Raw genomic sequence first — 26,609 nt, forward strand, 5'->3', positions numbered from 1 at the left:
TACTTTTGCAATGCCCTTTTACAGTTTTGATGATCTAGATGGATAGAGCTATACTTGGTGTTTTTATTAATGAAGAATTTGTGCTCTCATTCCTTTTTATTTAAAAGAAATGGCTGCAAGCAAATGACCTTCAGAAAGAAGTATACCAGCATCTCGCCTATTATGTACCAAAAATTTACTGCAGGGGTCCTAACCCTGCCCCTCAAAGAGAAGACATGCTGGCCCAACACGTCTTGCTGGGACCAATGGAATGGTATCTCTGTGGTGAAGATCCTGCCTTTGGTTTTCCAAAGCTCGAGCAAGCAAACAAACCTTCCCATCTCTGTGGCCGCGTTTTTAAAGTGGGAGAGCCTACGTATTCTTGCAGGTAGTTTAACCTAACATTGTGAAGTATTTATAATTTGTGAAGTCATGGAATGCTTTGCAATAAGAATATACTGTCCTAATGAAAAGTTAATACCCCAAATGTATTTTTGAAGTAACCTGGCTGTGTTTCATGACAGGTGGGATTGGGGGAAAATTAACACATTACATATTTGGAAAAATATTAATTATCATAAGGTAGAGTGTTTTCTGTACAAAAGAAATGCAAGATTGAAAAAGTAGTTGGGGTGACCTGTCAGGGTGATTTAAGGACATTAATCAGAAGTAAGTGGGCAGGTGTGTGTGCTTGTATTTTGGGTGTTTAATATCAGCTGTTAGTTTAGACCTCTTTCCATGACCTGTTAAACCAATCTGTTAGATGAAACAGGTGTCACAGCTTCTTGTTCCTTCCCTACCTCTAGCTCTCTCCAAAAATACTTTGAAAGAGAACAGGAAGCTACTAACCAATTACAAGTATTTAAAAATATCATCAGGTTTAAGCCATTTTATTACTAGGTGTATGTTTGTTTTCATCTTCTCTTCCCTGAACTGTCTGTGGTTTAATTTTAGTTTGTACCTTCTCTGCCATAGATTCTTCTCATTTTGTATGGTTTCTACCACTCACTGGGACACTTGAACACTTGTTGGGGTTATAGAGGAGGGAATGTTTGTCTTATTTCAAGGGTTTATTTACCTAGGTTTACATCCCCTGTATTTACAAGGAGACAATGATCGTGAAAGAATTTTATTCTCTAGTGCTCTCCTCCTCTAGAAACATAATACCTTACTGGCCTTTTGGTTTTGGAAATATTCTGAGACCTTTATCATGAGATTAAACTGGTGGTTACTTTAGATACTTGTAACCACTAAGAAAACTCCATCTCCTCTCAGGTGTGCTTAGTTTCTTCCTTCACCCGGTGAAAAAGTAGAGGAATCTGGGTAGGGAAGCTGAAGACTTATCAGAGGCTATAAAAAGATTTTCCACAGTTTCTTTAGTATATTTTCATGAAATCTGGTCCAAAGAGCTAGAAATCCAATAACCTCAGAACTAGTATTTTAATTCAAGTCAAATTGCATTGCAGCCTAGATATGTTAATGATCAAATACGGTTCATGAAATGAAGTGAAAACTTTGGGAGTTATGTAATTTTCTTCTAAACACTTGCTTTTTCAAGACCAGCAACTCAATGTGTAAAGTATACCCTGGAGTATACTGTCAGGTATGATGAAAACACAGAGTAATGCAATCTATTGGTAGAATTTGGAGAGTGAGTGGATGCTCATACCCAGAGTCTTTGTTTCTGTAGAGAAATGATTGAAATACAGCAAATCATAATGTCATTCAGGTTAGAAAGGGTGCCTGGGTGGGCCACCTTGTCCAGGCTTCTACTCAAGTCAGGCTCAGCAGTGAGTACAGACTGGTTTTGTTGTTGTGGCTGTCAAGGTGGAGTCTCTCATCTTTCAGTCAGGAAACATTTCTTTCCTGTTGTGTGTTTATTTTCTTTAATTTATACCTGGTAATGAAAACTAGTGAGAGCTTAATTTAAGCTTTTGTGGAATACAGCAAAGAATTGTTTTTCAAGTCCACAAAGTACATTAAAAGCAGGCAGCGAAGAATTGTTTCTCAAGTCCACAAAGTACATTAAAAGCAGTGGATTTTCCATCCAGTGGCATAGCTTACAGGTCTGCCTCTGCTTTAGGATTAAGCAGTTTGTTTGAGAAATTACTTGGCAAATGGTACTGAGCTTGTTAGTACACTGTGGCAGTGTTGTAGAACTGATCTACCAAATCCTGTAGGCATATTACTGCATTAAGTGGTGTTGATTTTTTTATTTAATTAAAAAAATAATGTCGTGAACATAAACTGCACTAAAACAGAAGAGCTCCATATAATTTTTCTTTGTCGTTTTCCCTTTTAGTGACTCTTCTGGAGAAAACAAATGTGAAAATGGCACTTTATCATGGTTGCCTGATTATCTTTCCATCATTTGGTTAAATGAAATTAAGATAATTTTTGTTAATAACATTTCTTGTTATCTCTGGTGCTTTCTTTTAAACAAAATAAGTTGTTTCTCTGAATTTTTGTATTAATCATTATAAGACAGACATTCTCTTGGTAGTTATTTTTACATTGCAAAACCTGACTCCCTTGATCTTGAGGTGCCTTGAAGTCACTTGCATTACGTAAGCTCATGTATTTTCAGTGTTTCTCAGGGAGACAGTTAAATATAATGCATAATTGTCTCACGCATTTGTTTAGCCCCTTTTGCTGGAAATATTACTTCTACCTCATATAGCAGTGCTTGGAGACAGAACCTTATTATTGTCTCTGATCTCTTGGTTGAGGAAATTACATTCTCACACCTCTTCAGTGAGCTTGTAGGGCTACGCTTAGAAGCAGAGGTTTGATCTGAACTGTTGTGTGTGCTATCAGTGTTCAGTGAAAAAATGTCTTCTCTGATTGCTGGAGATCATTAGTGCTTGTACTCTGTACTTGAGAGAACTTGCTTGGGTTTACACTGTCTGCCTGTCTGGTCTGTGTTATGTAATTCATCTGTTTACTTGCTTATATACTTGTCTCACCTTTTGAAGGCAATATCTGTATTACCCAGCTATACATACTACCCACAGGATATTTTAAATCCTCTATTGTTGTGATTTTTTTATTCCCTCTTTGAAAGCCAACCCTTAACTCTGTCAGAATATTACATTAGTCAGAAGGTTTGTGTTGATGGTATTTGAAAATTACCTGTTGTAAAATGTGTAATTAAGGGCAAACCCAAATGTTTAATGCCTTTTTTTTTTTTCTTTCTGTGGTTGCTGTTTTCAGAGACTGTGCAGTTGACCCAACTTGTGTGCTATGCATGGAGTGCTTTCTTGGAAGTATTCATAGAGAGCACCGATACAGGGTTAGTAATGCTGCTGGACTCGATGATGTAGGCATTAGTAATTTTATGTCTCTGTGAAACTCCTTGTTTCCAATTTAAGAATGTGCACATAATTTCAAAATGTTGAGTGAGCACAAAGTTTGGAATTATATCTGCAGTAATCTTACAAGAACTTGAGTGTTTTGATCAGAGTGTGAATTCCGGAAGTTAACACTGTGAAGTATTGAGCAATTAAATTTTATGCACAACAATTTAGCTCACAAATGTGTTATTTTTAATGTGTAGCCTTTAGTGAATTTTACAGCATCAGAGTTGTTTTTATGACTTTCTTTGACCTTTGTTTGGCTGTTTCTAAAAGCTATTGAAAACCCTTTATTAAGAAACCACTTCTGTTTACAACTTTTTTCCTTTAAACATCTGACTTGTTATCAAATTCTGTACAATAGCAGGATTTTCATTTTAAACACAAAGTTAAAATAGAAAATCTGAAAACCAGGAAAACCCACAGCCTTCAGGTGGGGCAGAATGGAATCGTTTGAAGATGTTTTGTTGTTTGGTTTGTTTATGTATATGTTAATATTAGTTTGCATATATGTATATACGTAGTCACACGATCAGCTTTGTTTTTAAATGATTTTAGATGACAACATCAAGTGGAGGAGGTTTTTGTGACTGTGGTGATACAGAAGCTTGGAAGGAAGGTCCTTACTGTCAAAAGCATGAGCTTAACACTTCAGAGACTGCAGAAGAAGAGGTAATTAGAGTTGAGGCATTGTGTTTCAAAACATTGTTAACTGTGTAGAGATGTGTATATATATAAATCATTCACATAAGGTTATTTTTAGTCTTGTATATTATATATGAGAGACAGCAGGAACTCTAGTAGTAATGTTTCAACCACACTGTTAGACAAAAATTAATGTCTTGTCTGCCTTAAGAAGTTATTTAGAATTACATTTTCTACTTGAAGGCTTCATTTTGTATGTTTTTGGTCACGTCTGCAGCTTTGGTTCTGTTTCATTGTTTTTCTGTCTATTTCTGCCATGTGCAAGAAAAATCTTTAATCATGTGCATCAAGAAGGCAAATTCAGCTGTCTGTGCAACATATGTTCTGATTCTTACCAAAGTAAAGTGCACAGATTTTAAAAATCAAAATAACTTGCTGTTACAGGAAAGTCATAATGGAGATATAAGCTTGAGGCCTCTAAAAGCTTGTTTGGTATGGAGAAGGTAAATAGAGAACATATCTTCACCACAGAATCATAGTGTAACAACTTGGACATATTAAATGCACAAAGACATGCCACTTCATACAGTATGAATTAAATCTGTTGGGCTAACTTGCCAAACACCATTGTTGTTAAAAGTTTATTTATGTTCAGAAGGAAATTTAACATGATCATGGTGGGGAAAATTATCAATGGCCATTTAAAGTTGCAGGTACCATCTTTGGTGTGGGAAGTATTAGTTAAGTAACTTAAGTTACTGGAGATTAGAGAAGCATTCTGTTCTCTGCTTATACTCTTCATATCTGTTATTACATCTCAGGACTGAGTGTGGCTAATTGGGCTTTTGGTCTAGCCACTCATGTCTGTTCTTACATAGTATAATTTCAGTGAGGTTTTTGAAAGGGAAAATATAAGGCAAATTTTTGTTGTAGCTTTACTGATCTGATGGTTTAAGTGAAGCAACTGTAATTGTATTTTCAGTGACAGCGGTACTTCTAAAACCTGTTTTCACTATCTCAACCCTAAGACTCAAGCAGGAGTCTAGCACTGCTGCTGGACTCACCACTTGGTCTGCCTGCCAGTTTACATGAGTTAGCAGCATTAAGAAACTCGTTTTATGAAATGTTGGATGGAGCACTGTGTCCAAAGGTACTCACACAGAGAGTGTGACTGGCAGAAAAATTAAGGTACTGGGCAGGCTTTGTGTTTCTTCCCCATGAGTGATGGGGATTGAGATCTTTTATGTTATGCAGTGTTGTGTTCAAGGTAGATTAAGGATCATTTGTTGAGCATTATTGGAGCCTGTTTTCTGCCTTAGCTTATGTGTGTCTTTGTTAAAAGTGCTGGGAGTGGATGGAGTGCTGCTGCTTGCAGTTTGCCTTTGGTGACTGATAGTTCCTCATAGCCTAGATAAATTTTAATTGAAAGAAAAAGAAGAGAAATGGCAGTTGTTAACATTCCTGTAAATCTTCCAAATATCCCCAAGGAATATTGAGGGTGGAGGATAAACTTTACTAGTACAGGTGAATTGCTGGCTGTCAAGAGCCTCCTGTAGATTATGCAGACTGAGTTCTGAAAAGATTATTGTGGCCATTTTTATAAAACGTAAGCTGCAGTGACACACAGAATCTGGCATCAGGTAATGCTAAACCAGAAATTGGGCTACTGTTAAATATTTTGGTTGGCTGACAATTGCACATACTTCAAAATACCAAATGATGAATCGAGTCAGTGACCCAACGTATAGTATGTGTGCAGGTGACCTGCAGGGCATGCCATGTTCCCTTTCCAGCTTTGTAGAAGAGAATCTAGTTGTTCTCAACATCAAAAAATTGAAATAGTAGAAGACTGCTCCTTCCAGAGAAGAGGTTTTAAAATACTTTCTATTCACAATCCATGAAATGGATTGAAGGGAAACAGCAGTGGTACCAGCACTGCCTGATTCAGAGTTGGCAGTGGTTCCCATTTTCTGCACCAGAAAGTAGTCCATTTGATTTTGCAGACTGAGGCAGCACTCTTCTGTTTCCCCCTCCTCATTTCTGCTGCTGCACCTGCAGCAGCAGCCATTCTGCTCTGGCAGGGAGAGGAGAACAAGTTTATAGTGCCTGCTGCAGTTACCAAATGGAGAGTGCAGAATGGGCACAGGTGGGTGCATGGCCCAGAGACGAAAGGGGAGCAGTTATCTGTGAGCAAGACTGAGACAGGGGCAGATCATTATGAAATGCTTCGTTACATTTCAGCATTTAGTGATTTATATACCGCTGCATATAAGAGACGTGCATCATAAATCATGGTGCCAGTGTGCTGCATGTTGTATAGGTTTGGATAGATAAGACTTGTGCCTTTAAATGCATACTGCATACAAAAGAGGGCAACAGATGCGCAGTCGTTTGTGTTCTGCAGTTTGCTGATATTGTTAAGTGGAGCAAAAGATACAGTGATTGGAATTTGTTTTTGAAGGCACAGCAGAAGAAGCAGGCTTTAATACAGCTGAGGTTAAAAGTTCTTCAGAAGAACTACCTTAGAAGGTGTGCAGCAGTGGGAAGAAGGGAAGTGAAAATGGAGAAATGTGTGAAAATGTAAATGGCTGATCAGAGGCAAGTTAGCACTGAGATACTGAATGTTAGGTTAGAGCTTTTGTGACTGTCACTGTAGAACTTGAAAAGATGATGATTATTGACTATCCCTTTCAAATGCAAAGCCATTTAAAGACAGACATCCTTAAAGGTGCTTACATCATCTTTGATCAAGAGAGGTGCAAATTTGACAGTTTGAGTGTCATTTAATTTCTCATTTACTATTTATATTTATTTTCCAGGATCCTCTTGTGCATTTACCAGAAGATATGGTAGCAAGAGCTTATAATATTTTTGCCATCACATTTAAATATGCAGTAGATATATTAACATGGGAAAAGGAAAATGAATTGCCTGGACTTGAAATGATGTAAGTATAACATTTGTCTTCTGCCTTTTGAAGGCTTGCAGATACTTACAGTCAATAATGCGCATTCTGATTTTGAGTATCTTTTCTGCCTTTTATAAAGTCATCAGAAATATTTTGTAGACAATAGACTGAAATAATTGGAATAGATTTGTATTTCTAAGATTTTTTACTTTTGTGGTTGTACAGCATATTTCTCTGTATAGCAATGTCAGAACAATTTCTTTCCAATAACTTAATTTTCTCAATATTTAAAAGGAAGTATTAGTAAAATACAACACCCTAAATCAAGTGACCTGTTAATTTCTTATGATAAAAGTTGTTGAAATCCTGATGGCAGAAGTATGTAGTATGTGGGTCACCAAAAGTACAAAAAATTTTTAAGCATTACAGAATGTTTAAGTGTATTGTAGCATCACAGTTATTATGGATTAATTTGTGGTGTCTTGTTAGTATCTTTGTGTTGTGTGTGCAAGAATGCTGTGTAAATAAATGATGGGAATCCAAAGATTGCGCTGAATATGTGAGCTTAATAAGTTGTGGTTTTGAGTACTGTGCAGTTTGAGTTTTTTAAGAGACTGCCAAGTTTTTGTTGTCTTATAGACCTTTATGCAACATTGGGAAAACAGCTGTGGCAAAATAATGCCAAGACTGGTGAAATCTCTAAGAAGCTATGAGGGGCAGGTATTGAGCACAGCTGCACTGGAAGTCAGTTCATAATCAACAAAAAAAAAAGACTCAGATTTAAGTATTGTCTGGAGATTTTGCTCCTTTTGGACTTAATTCTACAGGACATATGCACATTCCTATAGAGGTTAGGAGTGAACGGTACTTTTCAAATAAGTTGTTGAGACATGTTCCAGTATAGCAAAGCTTGGGTTGTTTGCTTGGTGGAAAACTCTGTTAAACTGGAAGTTGATTTTTTGAATTACATTGCTTTGAATGATATAAATTCAATCCTTGCTTTGAAGTGAGAAGAGTGACACTTACTACTGCATGCTGTTTAATGATGAAGTCCATACCTATGAACAAGTTATTTATACACTTCAGAAGGCTGTAAACTGCACACAGAAGGAAGCCATTGGGTTTGCAACAACAGTAGATAGAGATGTAAGTAAATTAATTGCTAGAACTTCTAATTACCTTACCCCAGTGTTTATTTTATATGAGTACCCTTACTTAAGTTTGTTTTCCCAGAGCCTGTAGTTAATGTGATTGAGCCCTGTGTGTCACACCACCCTAGAATGTCTTAACTCATTGGCCAATGCAAACCAGACCTGAAATTGAATATATGTTTCACTGTAAATGTATTCCAGTAAGTCTTGTCGGGGTAGATATCAGGGTGTTTTTCACTCCCCTGTCAAGGACAGGCAGCAGCTTTGGCCCATCCCTTACTGCACACAGGGAGCTGACATGGAGCCCTTATGTGTGCTCCAAGCATAGGAAATGCTGCTCAGAGTAACACCGGTTGAGGGTGAAGGATAAAATCCATAATTGACTGCTTTTCTTCTGGTGGTTATGGAACTATTAGTGGTTTGTGGTTGGTTTTTTAAATTTAATATTCTTTTTCATAATTGGCAGATTATAATGGCAGGAAGAGGTGAAGCATTTCATGCAGCATTTAGATAGACCAATGAGTTCCGAATCACTATATGTGGAGTATAATTTGAACTGTATGTCAGTTTCAGAAGCTGTGTCTGTATTGTGGCTCCTGTGCATTTTTTAAACAAAGAGACACTTTGTAGGACAACTGCATCTTGCTATTTGTGCCATGAGCCTGCAAGCAGTTGCAATGAAAATTAATGTCCTTTTCTTTTGTTTGTTGGCTTGTGCCTTTTGGGGGAGGGAGGTGGTGTGGGAAGGAAATCTCTTCCAAAATGGCAATGGGAATGTTAATTTGGGTGGTTACAATACTTCAAGAAGGTCCATGGCGAAGGAAATATAACCACTTTATATTACTTAACAATGAAGTAGCTTTGGGGTCTGTATTAGCACTGCTCTATTTTTTGTGATACCAGTAACTGAAAGATTCCCATCTGATCCCTGAATATGTGCTGACCTGAGCACGTGTGTATTGTAGGATGCATTTAGGAGATTTTTCCCAACTGTTGGTCTGTATCCTACTTTCTAAGTACATACATTAATGTATATATACATGTGCATGTATGTGAAAGAAATGAGAAGGTTATGCCTGAAGCAGTGATTTGGCATCAGACCAAATCGAAAATACCAGTAAGCTGTTCTGTCTATAATGCATTATGAATTCAATCAGCTATCTATTTTGGTGTATGTTCTGACAGTATAGAAGGACTGAAAACTTCCTTTTGAAATACAGCAAGTGCTTTAGTTGTGTGATTAAAAGGCCAATTAGCTTTAATATCTGCTTTTTAAAAGGCACTGAAATTCTGCCAACACTAATGATTGATGCATTTATACTAAAGATAAGTTTTCTGTATTTTAAATAAAAGAAGCATGATGGTTACATCTTATGAACAATGTTATATACAGAAAATTTAGTATAACAGGTATACATGATATAATTTTATTTTCTTTTGAAAAGCACAGGGTGCACTTTGGAGATCCAAGTATGTAACTGTATACAGGACTTTAAAAAATGAAAATAGCATGAAAGAAGGAGTGGTTAACATGTATCTGGAGCTTTTACTGTATGTTTTATACCAATGTAAAACACAGCATTGTTTAGAAGCTGGTGGTAATATTACTTCTGTACGAATTTACAGGGACGTAGGTCTGTTCGATATGGAGACTTTCAGTACTGTGATCAAGCAAAATCAGTAATAGTGGTAAGCAATATTATCTACTTATTTGCCTCATCTTAAGCATAAAGAGGCTTTGCTGCAGAATTTTGTGATACTGTCACAGTAATGACTCTATATTTTAATAATAAAAAGTATTGAAGACACTATTTATAATATGCACACTAGAGGTATCAAAATAAAGTTTTATGCTCTCTTTTTTTTCCTATGGTTGTCTACCTTCCACACAAAATAATTTTCTAAAAGAAGCTCATAGACAACTTTTCTGTTCAGAAAACAGAATGTGATCAGGAACTTCAAATTTAATCTTTCAGAATTGCATGCCAGTTCAGATCAGTGAAGCTGAACTATTCTAGTTTTTCTCCTGTAACGTGAAGTTATTTGTGTCTTTCATAGCCACAACTATGGAAATTGTTACTGTTTGAATCTAATGTGAAACTACAAATACACTTTCATTTTGTGTCTGTGTATTTATGTATATATATTAATAATATCTATATATTGCAAGGTTCATCCATGTAAGCACATGGGAATAATGTGGTTCTGTTTAATTTTTCTTTAACTGCTGCAATGCAATACTTAATCACATGAAATAAATTGTTTATGTATAATACTGTTACCAGTGAAAAACAAACACTGCAACTAGAGTTACTGGGCCTTAAACTATTTAAGGTGTTTTGAAAACGTTAGTATATTTTCAAAGATAAAGTCGTGTGAATGTTTTTAACTTGCTGCTGATGCAGTCAGAGACCAAATGGCTTTTATGTGTAACATCTAACTATTATGGTTTCTAACACAGTGATAAGGGTAAATACTTTCTTTCTTATTCTAACTCTATTTAATTTGTATTTTTGAGAATAGTCCATGGACAATCAGTTTCTTTCCTTGGTGGGCTACTGTGTGACTTGCATGTCATGTTGTGAGGAACAAACATGCTTGGCCATCTTTGGCTGTGTGTGGGATTGCTTATCAGTAAAATGCAGGAGATCACTGTGTACATTGATAAAAGACCAAGAGTGGAAAATGGATTGACCTAAATATGCTGATATTGCATAACAAGGTACTTCAAATATTAATAGGATAAACAAAGTTCAGACTTTTGGGGTTTTGTTATGTCCATATTGGTAATTAAAATAAGGATATTATAGATTATTGAAATTAATCATAGGAATGCTGTGTTTCCGTGTAGAAATATATGCTAGCCCTCACTTAAATATGCATTACCTCCTTTGTCCTTCTTTTTTTAAGAGAAATACCAGTCGTCAGACAAAGCCATTGAAAGTGCAAGTTATGCACTCATCTATTGTTGCCCATCAGAGCTTTGGTCTGAGGCTCCTAACTTGGCTTGGCAGTGTTATTGGATATTCAGGTGGGCAATCTTGAACTTCTTTGCGATAAGTTAGAGAATATTTGTGAGACAAGCTGATTTTTCTGAAGCAGTTTTGTTCACTTATTCCAGATACTTGATGTATAAGGCAAAGCTATTAATAACTTGTCAGACTTCATTCTATTTTCTCTTCCTGGAGTGCTGTTCTGAATTCTAACATCCATGTGAAAGACTACCAGTCTTACGTAGTCTTTTCTGTTTAGTTGCTGTTGAACAGAAGCTGAGACTCACTGTCAAATGCAGTATGCCAAAAAAGCTGTTTTTCAGTCCCTAGTTCTTTTTAAATGAATGCAGTAAGCTGAAAATAACCTGTCTGATTAGATAAAACAAAATTATTCAGAAGTAATTTGATGAATGATGATGAAAGTGATTGCTTCAAATTTTTTTGCTAAGTAGAACAGAGGAAATGCAAGGATCTGTGGAGGGTTTTGGTAAGTATAGAAGCCTACAAAGTATTAACCAGATTTTTGAAAGAGGTTTCTTCAAAGGAGTCAGGATGCACAGGATCATTTTTTATGGGAATGCTCTGTGTTTTTGACTTGGTTCCTCCTTTGTCCTGGTAAATCATAAGGTTGTGAAGATGTGTGGGGTATGAGGGGAAATAAAAGGAAAAGTGACAAACTGCTGGTATGTAGAAATGTAGATAGTCTCCCATGCACTTTATGTTCCTTGCATCAGTAAATGTTAGCAGGAAGTATTAGCAAAGCACATTCAGCTGTAATACTGCATATATGTTCTGCGTAGGCATAAGATTTCTTCAGAGACTGTGTGTTTTATTAGACTGATAATTGGAAAACTAGCCAAGATTTCAGGCACAGGGTCTCTATAACATGGTCCCTTATTAAAAACAAATAGTTTATGTTTGAATAAGTAAATTTTTAATGATACATACATCAGACTTCAGAAGTTATGGCAGCAGTTTGTTCAGCTATTTGCCACTGTTGCTGGCAAACAGTGGGTGTTAATAGAAAACAGTTATGAAGATACTTAATTTCTGAGATAAATTTTCCTTTCAGTGAAACATGCAGGCAGGCACTGTCTTTGGCATTTTGATTAAGCCCAGTTTTGTGCCGTGTCATTTGTGCAAGGTGCCAAAGTCACTTATTTTCAGCACTAATTGACAGTTGCTGAAGGGTAACTTGAACATGTTAATGGTGTCTCAAATTACAGGAGAAAGCATTGAATTTATAGTTTGATTTGTGTGTGTATTGTTTGAAATTCTGAGGAGTCCTTTTCATTAAAAGCTGTGTCCTTTATGCCTGTGTTTTATTTGTGACCAATGTGCTCAGCTGCTTGAACTGCCTTACAGAGCTTGAGATGCAGTCTTGCAATGTGGTTGGGTTTTGGGAAATGCACTTTTGAAAAAGTTGGTTTCCCTTAGCTTTTTAAGAATCACATCCAAGCAACTAGATTCTGACTCACCTTTTAAAAGGCCTGTTACTGTTCATCTGTAACATGGGGTGATAGAGTTGCACCTCTTGGGTCCTTACACTTAAATGTCCCTGAATCTTTAACATGGGGTGATAGAGTTGCACTGCTTGGGTCCTTACACTTAAATGTCCCTGAAGCGAAGGCGATTGGCAGGTGGAGGGATCACAGTTAGGTTGGATGATTGCTGTGAGATGAGTTTCAAATTCTTGTCATCAAAAAAAGGGAAGAAACCTTGCTATGGAACTTTATCAGGAGTTTGACTATTACATTCTTTCTAGAAAGCGTCAGTTCTTCAGGGTATGTGTCTGCCTGGCAATTGCTGAACTATCCAGTAGTTTCCATTAATTTGTTATCCTTCATAACAGTAGTTGGAATTGAATTCTGCAAGGCATTAAAAAATAACACCAAACTACTCTAGGGCTTCACAGACTGTGTAGAACTGCCCCATGCAGTGCATGGTCTGACATACACAGCACTAAGCCACTGCCCACTTGACCTAAGAATCTGAGATGGCCAAGCAGCATGTGGAAATAAGGGCTCTTACTGTAAGTCACATAGTTCTTAGGGAATATGTGTTACCTGCAGTGCAAAGCCAGGTTGAACATTCTTAAGATGAGTGTGTCAGGGTTGTGCTCTTTTGCAGATGTAGGCTTGTCTACAAGCATATAATAACTTACATGTTCACGTAGTAACAATTATTACTGCTTTCCTTTAGAAGAAATATGTAGAGAAGCTCCAAAGTGTAAACAAAAAAACACATATATGAGTCATTTCATATATGAATTAATTTTCCTTTTGATAGGACTCTAAACAGGAGAAATAGAACCTAGAAAATTAGCCTGCTCTATAATTCTTTCTTACATTAGTAAGCCAGCAGCACTCTTAATGAAACACATTTTTACTTGATAACTCTGAAACAAATCATTGTGTTTGGCAATTTTCACACCATTCCTAATGTTCCATAAGGCTAGTGTGAAACTTGCAAGGTATGAGATGTTTGTGTTTCTGTCAGCAGCATATGAGTGGTGTTATTCAGTTGTCATGGAAAAGAGGGCCCTGTGGCAACTTCTGTGTTTTATGAAAATTTCAGTATGTCAAAATAACCTGTGTTTGTGTTTAAGCTATAACTGACTTGTATCATTTCTCTTCACTAAGCTGGCCTTCGCCGAATATTGTGTCAGGTTGGTTTGCAAGAAGGGCCAGATGGTGAAAATTCTTCTCTTGTGGATAAGCTGATGCTGTATGATTCTAAACTGTGGAAAGGTGAGTTTTCTCCAACTTTGGAAAATGCTAAGGAATGCTATGCATAAGCTTTCCCTTTACTGTATTGGCTAATGTTTGATCATTTTTACTGTGATGCATTATAGATAAATTTGCCTGATTTGTTATGATCTGTTGCTTCATGATGCACCCCCAGCTATATTTAAGGCATGAACATAAAGGGTACATTTGGACAAGGAGTTGGTTTTAGATGTAATTTTTCAAAGTGGTCTGAAATTAAGACTGACTTAAAAATGCAGATGACAGTGATAGCTAAGAGAAATTAAGTAAGACAATAGAGCAATTTGGGGTTTGTCTGCTTTGTGGGATGTCAGTATCTATATATCTGCCAAAATGCCTCTTCTCAAGGGACAGGGCAGACTTGTGTTTGTTCATGGGGTATTCTTAAGAGATCTGAGAAGATTCAGTGAAAACTCCTCTCCTGTTATTTTACAGCCCTTAAAACTTTAAAAGCCTGGTTGATACAATGTGATTGTCTAGAAACATTGTAATTTTGAGGAAGGGAAGGTTGTTAATTTGTTTTTCTTCATTGATTCTGTGCCCAATTTGGTATCCTGAAGGGAAGTGTAGGGCCAGGTGTGCAAAAGAGAAGCACAAAGAGAAGGTAGAGAATAATGCAATATGTCTGTCTGGGGAACTTCTTGGAGTAGCAATGAAATAAGTAGCAAGTAAGGTGGAAAGTGGGTGTAGTATGGAGAAAAAGATATTTTAAGTTTTGTTTATCTCCTATCTTTATCTTGAGAATGAATTCCTGAAGCCTCAAATTCTGTGATCTTAAAGGTCCTGCTTTTGTGAGGCGTTACAACATTTTTAGTGCAGGTGTTATTAGGATAATGTCTTTCATGTAAGCGAGGAGTAACTTCTGCATTTCTGTTTCAGCATCAGTGTTTCTCTACTTTTCTTGTATTTCATAGTTAGTCCTTATTAAGGAAATAGTGTCATGGCTTTTGACTTCAAATTGATATGCAGGAATGTGTATGTTTGTTTCCAAGCTACATACATGCAGACAAATCTCATTTGTATTGGTAATATTTTCTGGGATGCTGTTCAGATAGACTAAAAATTCAAAGATAGCCAGCTGATTATTTTGCAGAGTTGCTCACACTTATCAAAATATATTGCAGTTTCCAAGACTATTTCTCATAATGGTGTGCTCTTCTTTTCCTTAGGCCATCCAAATCCTCTCTTTATCCTGGGGAGGAACAGAGTTCTGTTCTTGTTTTGCTGACTTTCCTTATATTTTGCAGATTTATGTTCCCATTCAATAGTGTTATCTTATGCAGGAGTAATAAATAATGCCTCTTGAAGAATTTAGGTTTATGTATTTTTCGTCATCCTTTGCTACTACCTGACAGACTTAATAAAAGCAGCTTCTAGTCTGAAATGCACCCTTACCTCATTCTGTAGAAGTTTGATTTTCTAAATGTTTCCAGAATATATTGGTAGAAAATAGTGACATGCAGAATTTCATTCATTTTTCTTGACAGGAGCTAGAAATGTGTATCACCAGTTATTCATGAGCAGCCTGCTTATGGATTTGAAGTACAAGAAACTCTTCGCTATCCGCTTTGCAAGAGTAAGTATCTTTCTTACAAAGACCCATTAAATCCTTAAAGTGTCTAGTGAAGAGAGTTTAGTTAGCATATGGTGTTTCAAATGAACTGTTATCCAAGTCTTTTTTCCTGTTTTTGGAAGTGAAAAGTTGAAGTGAAATGCTGACAACCTTATTTTAGTCTTCAAAATATTAGTTATAATGACGTCTCATCTCCTGGGAAGGAAATGGACTTTCAGTCTCTCCAGAAGTAAAGCAGTTTAGATGTTTTTGTCTTCACCATCAGCTATGCAGGCTATCACTTCTTAAGAGCTAATTGCTTCTCATTGTTGAGGTGTAAGCTGTTACAGCACTGATCAGAAATAGTGCTGAAATTCAGTTATGCTGATCAGTATTTCTGCAGTAACTAGTATTTGAAATGCTTTAAATCGGCACTGCAAAATTCTGCTCACTCTGCTGCAGACAAATAACTTATTTGAGGAGAAAATAAAATAGTAGCCTTTATTGTGAAAATGAGAGTGAGTAGATCTCACATGTGAGCAGATTAAGTTGTCATATTCTTTGTACAAAATACCCATATAATAATCCATAAGAGCTACTCTTCCTTTTATCATGGCATTAAAGTTTCCCAGAGCAGACATTTAAATTAAAAAATCAGGTCAGTGTGGATTAGAGGTGAATTTCCCCTTGTTGTTTAGAATTACCGGCAGTTGCAGAGAGATTATATGGAGGATGATCACGAACGGGCAGTATCGGTGGCTGCTCTGTCTGTCCAACTCTTCACTGTACCTACTCTGGTGAGTAGTGCCTGTCTTTCTTTTAAAAACTGATAGTTGGCACTCCTTGCCTTTTTTTGCCTCCTTCTTAATAGAACTATGAGCGATTGCAGAGTGATTTTATGAAAGATGACCACGACAGAGAGTTCTCAATTGCTGACCTCTCGATACAGATATTCACAGTCCCTTCTCTTGTAAGTACTGAAAGACTGAAAAAGGAAATCTTTATTTGTTAAAAGCCACTCAAGGTTCATAAGTCAAGGCTGCAGATCTCTTTAACATTACTGTGGAAGTGCAGAGCACTGTTGCTGCACAGCAGTCAGACTGTTTACATACATGACTGTGGGTTTAGAAGTTAAGGCATTCAGCGTTGCGAAGTTTGAGTCTGGCTTCCCAGAGTGGGCTGGGTGTTTTCAGTTTTTCTTTTTACATTTTTCTTTTACTTTCTTTAGAAAGGTACTTGCACGTTTATTTTAGAGACACACACAACATTTAGATTTCTCATTATACTGAGCCACAGTTACTGTTTGTAGAAATTTACATTACAGTTTGTGTATCATGGTTTCAGAACATACCATTCTGTTTCAGTTTTATAAATGATCCACTTTATGCTCATTTTCCAATTAACACAAGTGCAAGCAAGAACTGTCTCATGATATTCCCTACTCCCTTTGCTACTTTGAGGCTCAGACAATGCCTTCTTTCAGGTTTCCAGTTAATTTTTGTTATGGTACTTCAAGCACTGTGACTTCTCCCAGCTCAGTAAGTCTGCTGGTCTTTCACCAGCTTATGCTTGTTTGGGAAACATCTTTTTTGTTTGCTCCGGTCTCCAAATAAGTCTGTCTTTGCTAGTTCTACAAACTATACAAGTTAAACTTTGGAACTGTATTGGAAATAAAAATCTGATTTTCATACCCAGAATTGGTCAGAAAATGATTGTTTCTGAATCATCCCAAATTTAATCAGCTTAATTGAGCTCTAAGTTCAATACAAGCCTGGCAGTCACAATACTGAGCAAACTTGTTCTTCAGTTTCCTAGGGGCAGATGTTATTCATGGGAATTCAACAGGACCTCAGAATTTTGTTCTCATGGTTCAGGGCAATATTGCATTACCTTTTTTAATTTTGATTCTTTCAATAAGCATGTTGTCAATATTCAGAGTTACAGTTAGACTTAACCAACTAGTATTATCCAAATGATTGTGGTTTTAATTTTTACTTTGGCAGATTGGATGGTACAATATGTATATTAATGCATATTTTTTTTAAGTCATTTCGAACATTTCCTGGAGGAGAATAATTGCAGTGCCCCTCTCTATTTTAAAAGCATTCAAAAAAAGTAAAGCAAATGGATTTTTTGATTGTTCTGCACAATGATCGAATAGACTGATGACATGAAAGTAATAATGCTCCTACCATACAAATTAAGTCTTATTTTTTATATATTTAGAGCCATTCATTCTTAACTAAATGAATAAGCTGAAGAATGTAAACCACCCCACTGCCACTCAGTAATGTTTTCAAACTCATCTTAGTAACTACAGAGTTTGAGCTCTCAAGTAACTGATTCTTTTTGGTTTGAGGGAGGATGGATGGTTGTGTTGCTGGTGATTTTTTGAGGGGGAATATGTTAATCATTATATTTTTTTTCCCTCCTCTGCAGTAGCATTTTAGAAACTGTTTAGAAGCATGTTTAGAAAATGCAGTAGCATTTTGAAGTATCATTAGCAACTGTAGAACCCAGAAACTATAGTCAAGAACCACAGTGGCACTGGGATAAATCAGTGTGGCCAATCTTCTTGAACCTACCAGCTAAATAACAAAATCCTCATGAGATCCAAGAACTGCAAGACTCATCCCGTTTAACCTGGAGAATCAACAGGTTGGGGCAGTTCTGGAAGAATCCACAAGTAGGAGCTGGCAGTAACTACTTAGTGCCCCCTATTCTGTTGCAGAGTTGGGTTAGGTTAGGCTGGGTGTGGAAGACAATCTTTGTCAGACTTTGCAATGCCTGCAGATCTGTTTCATGCAACACATGGATATATGCAGTAGCCCTTGAGGGGAATTAGAAGTCATTTCAAGTAGTTTCTGTGTGGAAATTGCACTATGCAGTTCCTTAGCAGTTCAGAAGACACTCTGTTCACCACAGTGCTTGACAGTTTGTAAACAGAAAACAGAAGAGCTGTCACTCCCCTGAAGGGCTCATACTTAAATTATATGAGATGAGACAACACATACTTAAAGGGAGGTACAAGTTAATTATAAGACACATAATAACATGGCTCATGTCATAATTATATGGGTTAGCAGGAGCCTTACTGTAGACAAACTTCGGTACAGAAGGGATCTGAAGAAAGAGATCTGGATTATGATCATTTTTGGCTAGATTGCTTCCTTTTTCTTCTGTGATTCTGTGAAAATATAGACTTTCAATGTTCTTCTGTTTTAATTATTGAATCAACTATTTTGGATTTTAAAAAAATGTATTTTATAAACTTTGTGGTGCAGTGTGAAAATCTTGTTAGCTGTGTCTGTTAATTACAGCAAATTTTAATGTACTTTGACATAGGCTCGAATGCTAATAACAGAAGAAAATCTCATGACCACTATCATCAAAACTTTCATGGACCACTTGAGGCACCGTGACATCCAAGGCAGGTTTCAGTTCGAACGTTACACGGCTCTGCAGGCTTTCAAATTCAGGCGTGTTCAAAGCCTTATTTTGGATCTCAAGTAAGTACATTAACTATGTGTTGATTTGATAAATTGAGGAGTTTAAAAAAAATAAATCTAAAATTAACACTTGATCTTTCTGATCTACCCAGGTATGTGTTGATAAGTAAGCCAACTGAGTGGTCAGATGACTTGAGACAGAAGTTCCTAGAGGGTTTTGATGCCTTCTTAGAATTACTCAAATGCATGCAGGTATGTAAATCTGTGAATTCCAAAAGTTTGCCAAATTAAAGCAGGAAGTTAGCTATCATGATGTAGAAATGGAAGAAGTTTAGTATACTCTTCATTTTATAACTTCAGGGTAGTACAAATCTTGGAGTTGCCATGTTTTCCTGAAACATAACATGTTGCCTCACCTTTTAAAGTTTAGTTTGTCGTAGAGGGCAATAAAAAAGAAGAGCTGTATAAAAAAGTACAATTTGGGGCATATTTTGCAGTTGTAGTGGCAGACAAGGCAATTAATTGTTTGAACAACATCTGGTCTGTCTTCTATGTCAGCAGAGTTGCTCTTTGTGGTGGGGAATATGTAGTTCCTGATATACAGATAAACCTCTTTACTATGGTTTGTTTCCGCAGCCTTTTCGTGTACTCTGTTACCTTGGGAGGAGCATTTTAAAAACAATGCAGGTTTTACAGAGGCAAATTGACTGTATGATCAGTGAGGTATAAGGCAGGGTCACTCCCATTTTCCAGTACCTCAGTAGTACACCTTTCTCAGTGTTTAGCTTTCGTTAGTCTGTTCATGACAGTCACTTAAATATTTCATAATCCTCAGATAATGCTGTTTTTTTAACTCTTATGCTAAGAGCCGATTAGGTACTCTAGTTCCCAAAGTTTAGTTAGTACTTACATGGGTATAATAGCACATCCCTAGAAAGTGCATTCAAAAACCAAAATGTGCATGTAAGATTATGTATGCAGACATTGTTGTACTGCTGAAATCACTGCAGCTGTTAATGATAATACAGCTCCTATCCAAAACCTTTCTTTACACAGTATTGTTTTCTTCCGATTCCCTTTTAAATTTATTGTTCTACTGATGTGTATCTTTCAGATGATCTCAAGCTTCTTTTTACCTCTTGCAGCAACAATGTGTCTGTAAGGACAGCTAACCCCTGCCTCATATTTGTGCTAATGTTGTCAGTGTATTTCAATGATACATGGTTGAAATGTGTATTTCTTTTTGTTGCAGGGTATGGATCCCATAACTCGTCAAGTAGGTCAACACATCGAAATGGAGCCGGAGTGGGAAGCAGCGTTTACATTGCAGATGAAATTAACACTTGTTATTTCGATGATGCAGGACTGGTGTGCATTGGATGTAGGTTCCTTCTGAATTGTTTTTCCACCTGAATATGTGGAGTGGGATAAAACCCAAACATTAATATGTATTACAATTGAGCTAAGCACATAACCATAACCCAAGATTTTCTTCTCTGAGCAAGTGCAAATCTTTTCTGTATTTAAACACATCTTCTATGGCTCGAACTGAGCACAAGTATGTGGCTAAGCCTTTTACAGAATATTGCAGAGAGTTGTATCACACATCTGAAAGTTGTGATCATCACAATGCTATCAGGTTATAATTTTCAAAAAGGAGGGAATGGAGTAGGCCCTGGATCTACCAAATACTACAGATTATAAATCATGTTTCTACTCCATAAGTGCTTCAAGTTTTAGGAGTACAGACCTTGAGCATGGTAAAGTATGGCTGTGGAAGATGTGATCCTAGAATATTTGAGTGTTCAGGCTGGCTTTAATCTGTTCCTGTTAGGTAATGTGCAGTTTTTATTAACCTAGAGTGATCATTGCTCAGAAAGTTACCATAATGTCAGTTATAAAAAAACCCCATACAAGATACTAGTGGGTATTTTTCTAATCAGACAGACCAGTATGAGTTTTGCAGTCTGTGCCCCCCTTAATTTGGCTCTGTTGTTGGATTCCTTATCTTAATTTTGCAGGACTGTTACTAAAGGTAAAAAACCCCAAACCTTTCAGTCTTTTTTAGATTGGCTATATTATTTTCCAGAGAGCTTGTTTTTACTAATCTCTGTAAACTGTGATCTTTCTTTTAGGAGAAAGTGTTAATTGAAGCTTACAAGAAATGCCTGACTGTGTTGATGCAGTGTCATAGTGGGTTTACTGATGGAGAACAGCCTATTGTTCTCAGTATGTGTGGACATTCAGTTGAGACCATCAGATACTGCGTTTCTCAGGAAAAAGTTAGCATTCATCTCCCAGTTTCTCGTTTACTTGCAGGTATGAACCAGTTTAACAATGTTTCAGGAAATGAAAAATGTTTATAAATGTGATTTCTATTTGTGTGTACGTGAGGAACTGCACAACCATTGTTTAAAGCCTGAATAGGATACATTTTGGCCATATTCTAGCTGTTTGGTAGCATCTAGGCCAAATGTTCCCAAGCACTGGAGAACTTGTTTGTTCCAGGCCTGGGGGGAAATTGTCATCCCATGCCTCTGGATTTGTATTGTAGGCAGCTACTGGTGCTTTTGCCACTTGAGTGATGCAAAAGAAATACAACAAAATATGGACTGTAGTTGACTCTTTTGAAATACCTTTGAGATTGAATAGACTAATCTTACATTGTTAGACAGCAGGTTTGTCAAACAGTTGTGTTGTCAGAAATGTAAGCTATGCCTTTCTCTTTCTACTCTGCCTGTCTTGTTCAAAAGTTTTGTTGAAAAAACCTTGGTGAAATTTAGTTTACAGAATCAGAAAGTCATATAAAAAATAAGTTCACAGGTAATGAAGTGAAAAATTTAATTCTTAGGTAAAGTGCCATGCAGCTCAGTATCAAATAACTTTGAATTTTTGAATCTTTAAGCAAATCCCTTGTAACTTTAAAACGAAACAAACCGGAAAACTCTCATGTCTTTTGTAGGGGCCTCATTGTAGCTACTGAGGTATTTTATAAGCCTCTAAGGACTGATAGTAAAGGGTGAGGTATCTGTCATTGAGTGATTGTCATGATAGACCAACGGCTCATGGCTATCACTGAGGGGACATGGCACAATCAAAAGAAAGGCAAAAATCTCACTTGTACTGCATGTTTTATACAGATATAGTGAGAAAGTTTTAAATCTCTTAAAATATGTGTTTTGTAACGTGTTTCTTCAGGAAATAGCTGTGTGGCACCAAGGTGATAAATCTGCAGACTTGTCGCTGTCTGAGAGTGAATTTCATGACTTTTTTTGTCTTGTTTGAATTAAATAAAATATTGTGTGCAATATTATGTATTTATTTTTTGTGTGTTTGTGTAGGCTTGCATGTTTTGCTGAGTAAAACTGAAGTGGCATACAAGTTTCCAGAGCTGCTACCCCTGGTATGTAATTAAATGTAGCATATTAGTTAAATATAATTAATGCTGAACGAGAAGTTGGTCATGTAAGAGTAAGATATTATTCAATAAAACAAAGGACCTTTTTAGTATGAATTCTACTCAGACTATGTTTAGTAGATAAAATTACCTCTTAAAAGATTAATATCTAGGTATTCCTGACTGGAGCACAGGCAAACAGTATTGCTCTCTTAGTAAGTAAGACTCAGGTTTAAGGTTTGTATTTTGTTTTTCATGCATAACCTTCTTATTGTAGTGGAAACTGTTTTTAGGAACTCCAGACACGATCTGATTCCATCTCCTCGGCTTGGGTTCTAATTTTCTTCCCCAGCTGTTTCTTACTTCCTGCATGTTGTTATTGATGTACTGCTTCTTTAAGGGAAAGTCAAAAAAAGTGAGATAAAAGAGGATAAAACCTATCTGGGAGGGGAAATCTCTGTGTTTCTGGAAGAAGTATTAGTTAAACTTTGAATGAAAGAAATGAAATACCAATGTTATTAAACTGGGTAGTGTTGGTGTTTTAAAATAGGAAACCTGTTGTTTTTAGGAATAAACTAAAGCCCTTGTGCAGTACTTCTGTTGAGCAAAGGCAGAATGTAAAGGTGGTTAGCAGTGATTGCATGGATTGTGAATAGGCTCATCAAACTTTCATGTTGGATTTGCTTATCTTTTGCTAAAATATTTTAATGATCACGAATATCATTCCCCTTCATTTCAGCCCCCTTTTATTTTCTCTGTATGTATTAAAATACTGCATTTTTTTAATGCAGAGTGAACTGAGCCCACCTATGTTAATAGAACATCCTCTGCGATGCCTAGTCCTGTGTGCCCAAGTGCATGCAGGGATGTGGAGAAGAAATGGGTTCTCTCTTGTAAATCAGGTGAGTACATAGTAGCTGTAGAATCGGTGTTTTCTGATAACTCCCCCTGGAAATTTCACAGAATCACAGTATCATTTAGGTTGGAAGATCATTGAGTCCAGCCTTTGGTCATCACCTCATCAACTGGGCGATGACACTAAGCGCCACGTCCAGTCATTTCTTGGACACCTCCAGGGAGGGTGATTCCACCACCCTCCACAGGGCAGCCTGTTCCAGTGCTTAACAATCCTTTCCGTGAAGAAATTCCTCCTGATGTTCAAACTGAACCTTCCCTGGAACAGTTTGAGGATATGTCATTTTGTCCTGTTGCTGATTGCCTGGGAGAAGAGGCCAACCCCCATCTTGCTACTGATAAGGTTTTCCCTGAGCCTCCTTTTCTCCAGGCTAAACACCCTGAGTTCCCTCAGCTGCTTGTCACAGGACTTGTGCTCCAGACCCTTCCCCAGCTTCATTGCCCTTCTCTGGACATGCTACAGCATCTTGATGTCTTTCTTGAAGTGAAGGGCCCAGAACTGGACACAGTACTTGAGGTGTGACCTGACCAGTGCCGAGTATAGAGGGAGCTCTTGGTCTTTTGGACCTCAAAACCTCCCTTTTCAGTATTGATTTCAAATTTTACTTGTGGAAAGCAATGCAAGGTAGATGTCTGTATCAGCACTCACATAATTTCAGTATTTATGCTCTTAAACTGATCTTTGATTTTTATATTTTTTATAGTTAGAAGTTGCTTTTTTGTTTTAGGGCTGCTGCAATGCTCAGTGAACTTAGTGCTCTGTTTGTAAAGAAATTTTTGTTTAATGCAGTTAATGGCTCCTAGCATTTTACTCTGTACTGTCCAACAGCAGAATGCAGTGCAGACTTAGATCTATGCATCTTCAGTAATGCATTCATCATCGTCACATAAAAGTGTCTCAGATATAAAAATACGCAGCATTAAGATAACATTGCTATTTATGTTCATAAAGCAATTGAAATCCAACAACTCCACAGAATCATTAGAATCATTGCAGAACTGAGTGTCTCTTGGCTTTTGTCTCCCATACTTCTTTCATTGTTCTGGAGACTAGCTGCTTCCATCTCTAAACTTATTTTTAGAGATGTGTTTGTACAAATTAGGTCTTAGGTGTTTCAAGCATAACAACTATAAAATGAGTACTGTGGTGTCAGTACCACCCACGAGGGTGATCATCTAAAGTGAATTTCTCAGCAAGACTGAGATTACAAGTGGAATAGAATTTAATTCTGTGAGGTGTTAACTTGATTTATTTTCAAGAAAATTTTTCCAGTCCCACAAGCCCTTGTCTTCAGTGGATAATTGCAATGAATGTGTACTAGGAGACTGAAATAAGCTGCTCACACATATTATATTCTCACACTTCTTGACTCTTAAAGAATCTCTACAAGGTGATGTCCTTTACTGTCATTATTAAAGCAAAAAGAGGCCTAGTTATGTACAATTATAGCAGTGCCCATATTGCTGTAGACACACATCAAATCTGGAACTTCAGCATAGCATTTGGTGGTGAAATAAAGTCTCTGCTAATGTCCCCTGATTGTCAGTATCTTGAAGTTAAAAGCATGGTTTAGTTCAGGGAATATGGCTCCCACAGTCTGCAAGTCCTTTCTCTGTTCTTTGACTATGGAGAGCTGATGTTCAGCCAGATTCTTTTGGATATTTTCCCAGACTATAGAAGTGAACATCTCTAAGTGTGGATTATTAGGGTGGGGAAGAAAGGGAGGCATGCTTAGCTGTCTTCCATGTAATTCTGGTGAGAAATGGTGTGCCTCTAGGGGAAAGTTTAGCATGCTGAAGATTGTTCCCAGTCCTCGGTTGAAACTTGTCAGCCCTATATATTTTTCCTGAATTGTGATAGAATCAAACTTTCCACATTTCAGTGCCATGCACAGGTTGTGATGCTGCTGTTTGGCACAGTCTTCTTGAGTTCACTCCCAGGATGGTTTGGGTTAACTGTAGTTCTATCAGAATATCAGCATCTTTCTGAAACTGGCAATTCCTGAAAGATTCCATCTCAAATAATTAAAGAGCTATTCATGAAGCACAGAAAAAACTGCAAGGGCACTTGGAGAAATTCTCCGGGGAATTTCAAACAGTTAATTGCTAAACAAATAGATATATTAAAATATAAGCCGAAGAGGTCAAAAAGATTTTTCCTTTCTAAGTGTATGTAATCCAGACATTAGATCACTGCAACCCAGTCAACTATTGTGCTTGTTTTGTGCTATATATAAAAAGCTTTTTGCGTGCAGATATATTTGTATAATTTTTTCAAGTCAGGGACGAATTTTTTGTTTACCAGTACTGACTGTATAGAAAAGTTTTATTTTTCAGAACTAAAATAATTTTAGATGAACTATGGTCTTTGTTAATTATTGTGTTGTTTGTGTTTCTTTTCAGATTTATTACTATCATAACGTGAAGTGCAGGAGGGAGATGTTTGACAAGGACATAGTAATGCTTCAGGTAATGACATGTCCCAGTCTGCATTTTTATCAAGCTTTGTCAGGATGTGTGTGTGTTTGGTTTTAGTTCCATCAGGACCTTTTAATGACAAGGAAAAACGTCAGATTTTTGTGGAAGGACTTCAATTTTCTTATTGTGTCTGTATCATGGAATCATTTGTAAAGGAAATGCTGTTGTTGTAATCCTTGTTTTTTAACTATACTGTGAAAGGGCAGAATTTTCTTTGTAATGTATGTATAATGCTGCACCTTCAAGAATGGAATATTTCAAGTAGTGGGTTGTGCTGAACTGGTAGTTGGGTGAGTTTGCATGTCATCAGTAATGTACTCAGTGTATGTGTTGCCTCTTCCTCCTGTCAAAGTTGGCATCTAAAATATTGGGTAGAAAACAGAACTCCATCTAGTAGTTTGTGATTTATATTTCTTCCTTCAGAAGAGATTTTGCAAATCTGTCAGTCTATTTAGCTCTGACATAAATGCAATACTTCTACATTGAGAACAATGAAAGCTGAAATTTGCAGCTTGGGGTATGTATCTCACCTGGACAGCAAAACCTTTTCCCAGGAAGTCCCTCAAATCTTACCTAGGGTTAGCAATACCCGAGAGGATATGTATGCCTCAAGTTACTTTGCTTTCAGACCTATTTCCCTGAGGCTTGATCTGATCCTAATTTTTAATTAGCAGCTGCTTATTTGGGTAGATATTCTTCAGCTTTGTTGGAAATTAAAATCTTAAAGATGGTCCCATTAGTAATGCGATAGTAAACTAACAACAAATATTTTATATTTGGCTAACTTTGTAGTTAGCCGTATCTTACCTAAAGATACCTTGTTTAATAAACAGAAAATACTTTACCCAGTGGTTTTCAGAAATGGAAGTCAGTGCTTGTGCTGCATTGAAACATCAGTACTCTTTCCAGGAAGGTCTGGGAAGTGTTGCTGCAAAATGTTAAGCCTTTCCTTTGGGGATTGGAATTTGTTTTAAAAATCCTCATTTCTATACACTGAGTGATAGTATGCATTCTAAAACTT

General features: G+C 36.9%; 1 protein-coding gene across 1 annotated transcript in view; it reads left to right on the top strand.

Annotated features, from left to right (window-relative positions):
• Window positions 1-215: 215 nt before the first annotated feature.
• UBR2 (ubiquitin protein ligase E3 component n-recognin 2) overlaps window positions 216-26,609 on the top strand; it is a 51,212-nt gene continuing 24,818 nt past the window's right edge. Inside the window, exons 1-18 of the mRNA XM_009080528.1 lie at window positions 216-367; window positions 3,193-3,271; window positions 3,891-4,004; window positions 6,797-6,924; window positions 7,893-8,031; window positions 9,663-9,725; window positions 10,947-11,067; window positions 13,672-13,779; window positions 15,285-15,373; window positions 16,048-16,146; window positions 16,221-16,319; window positions 18,695-18,858; window positions 18,951-19,050; window positions 20,051-20,179; window positions 20,934-21,117; window positions 22,140-22,201; window positions 22,987-23,097; window positions 25,514-25,579. Of these exons, the coding sequence (XP_009078776.1) occupies window positions 216-367; window positions 3,193-3,271; window positions 3,891-4,004; window positions 6,797-6,924; window positions 7,893-8,031; window positions 9,663-9,725; window positions 10,947-11,067; window positions 13,672-13,779; window positions 15,285-15,373; window positions 16,048-16,146; window positions 16,221-16,319; window positions 18,695-18,858; window positions 18,951-19,050; window positions 20,051-20,179; window positions 20,934-21,117; window positions 22,140-22,201; window positions 22,987-23,097; window positions 25,514-25,579 (2,007 nt within the window). The remainder of the gene's footprint in view (window positions 368-3,192; window positions 3,272-3,890; window positions 4,005-6,796; window positions 6,925-7,892; window positions 8,032-9,662; window positions 9,726-10,946; window positions 11,068-13,671; window positions 13,780-15,284; window positions 15,374-16,047; window positions 16,147-16,220; window positions 16,320-18,694; window positions 18,859-18,950; window positions 19,051-20,050; window positions 20,180-20,933; window positions 21,118-22,139; window positions 22,202-22,986; window positions 23,098-25,513; window positions 25,580-26,609) is intronic.

This window comes from Acanthisitta chloris, unplaced genomic scaffold, assembly GCF_000695815.1.
Source record: "Acanthisitta chloris isolate BGI_N310 unplaced genomic scaffold, ASM69581v1 scaffold178, whole genome shotgun sequence".
Classification (NCBI taxonomy): domain Eukaryota; kingdom Metazoa; phylum Chordata; class Aves; order Passeriformes; family Acanthisittidae; genus Acanthisitta; species Acanthisitta chloris.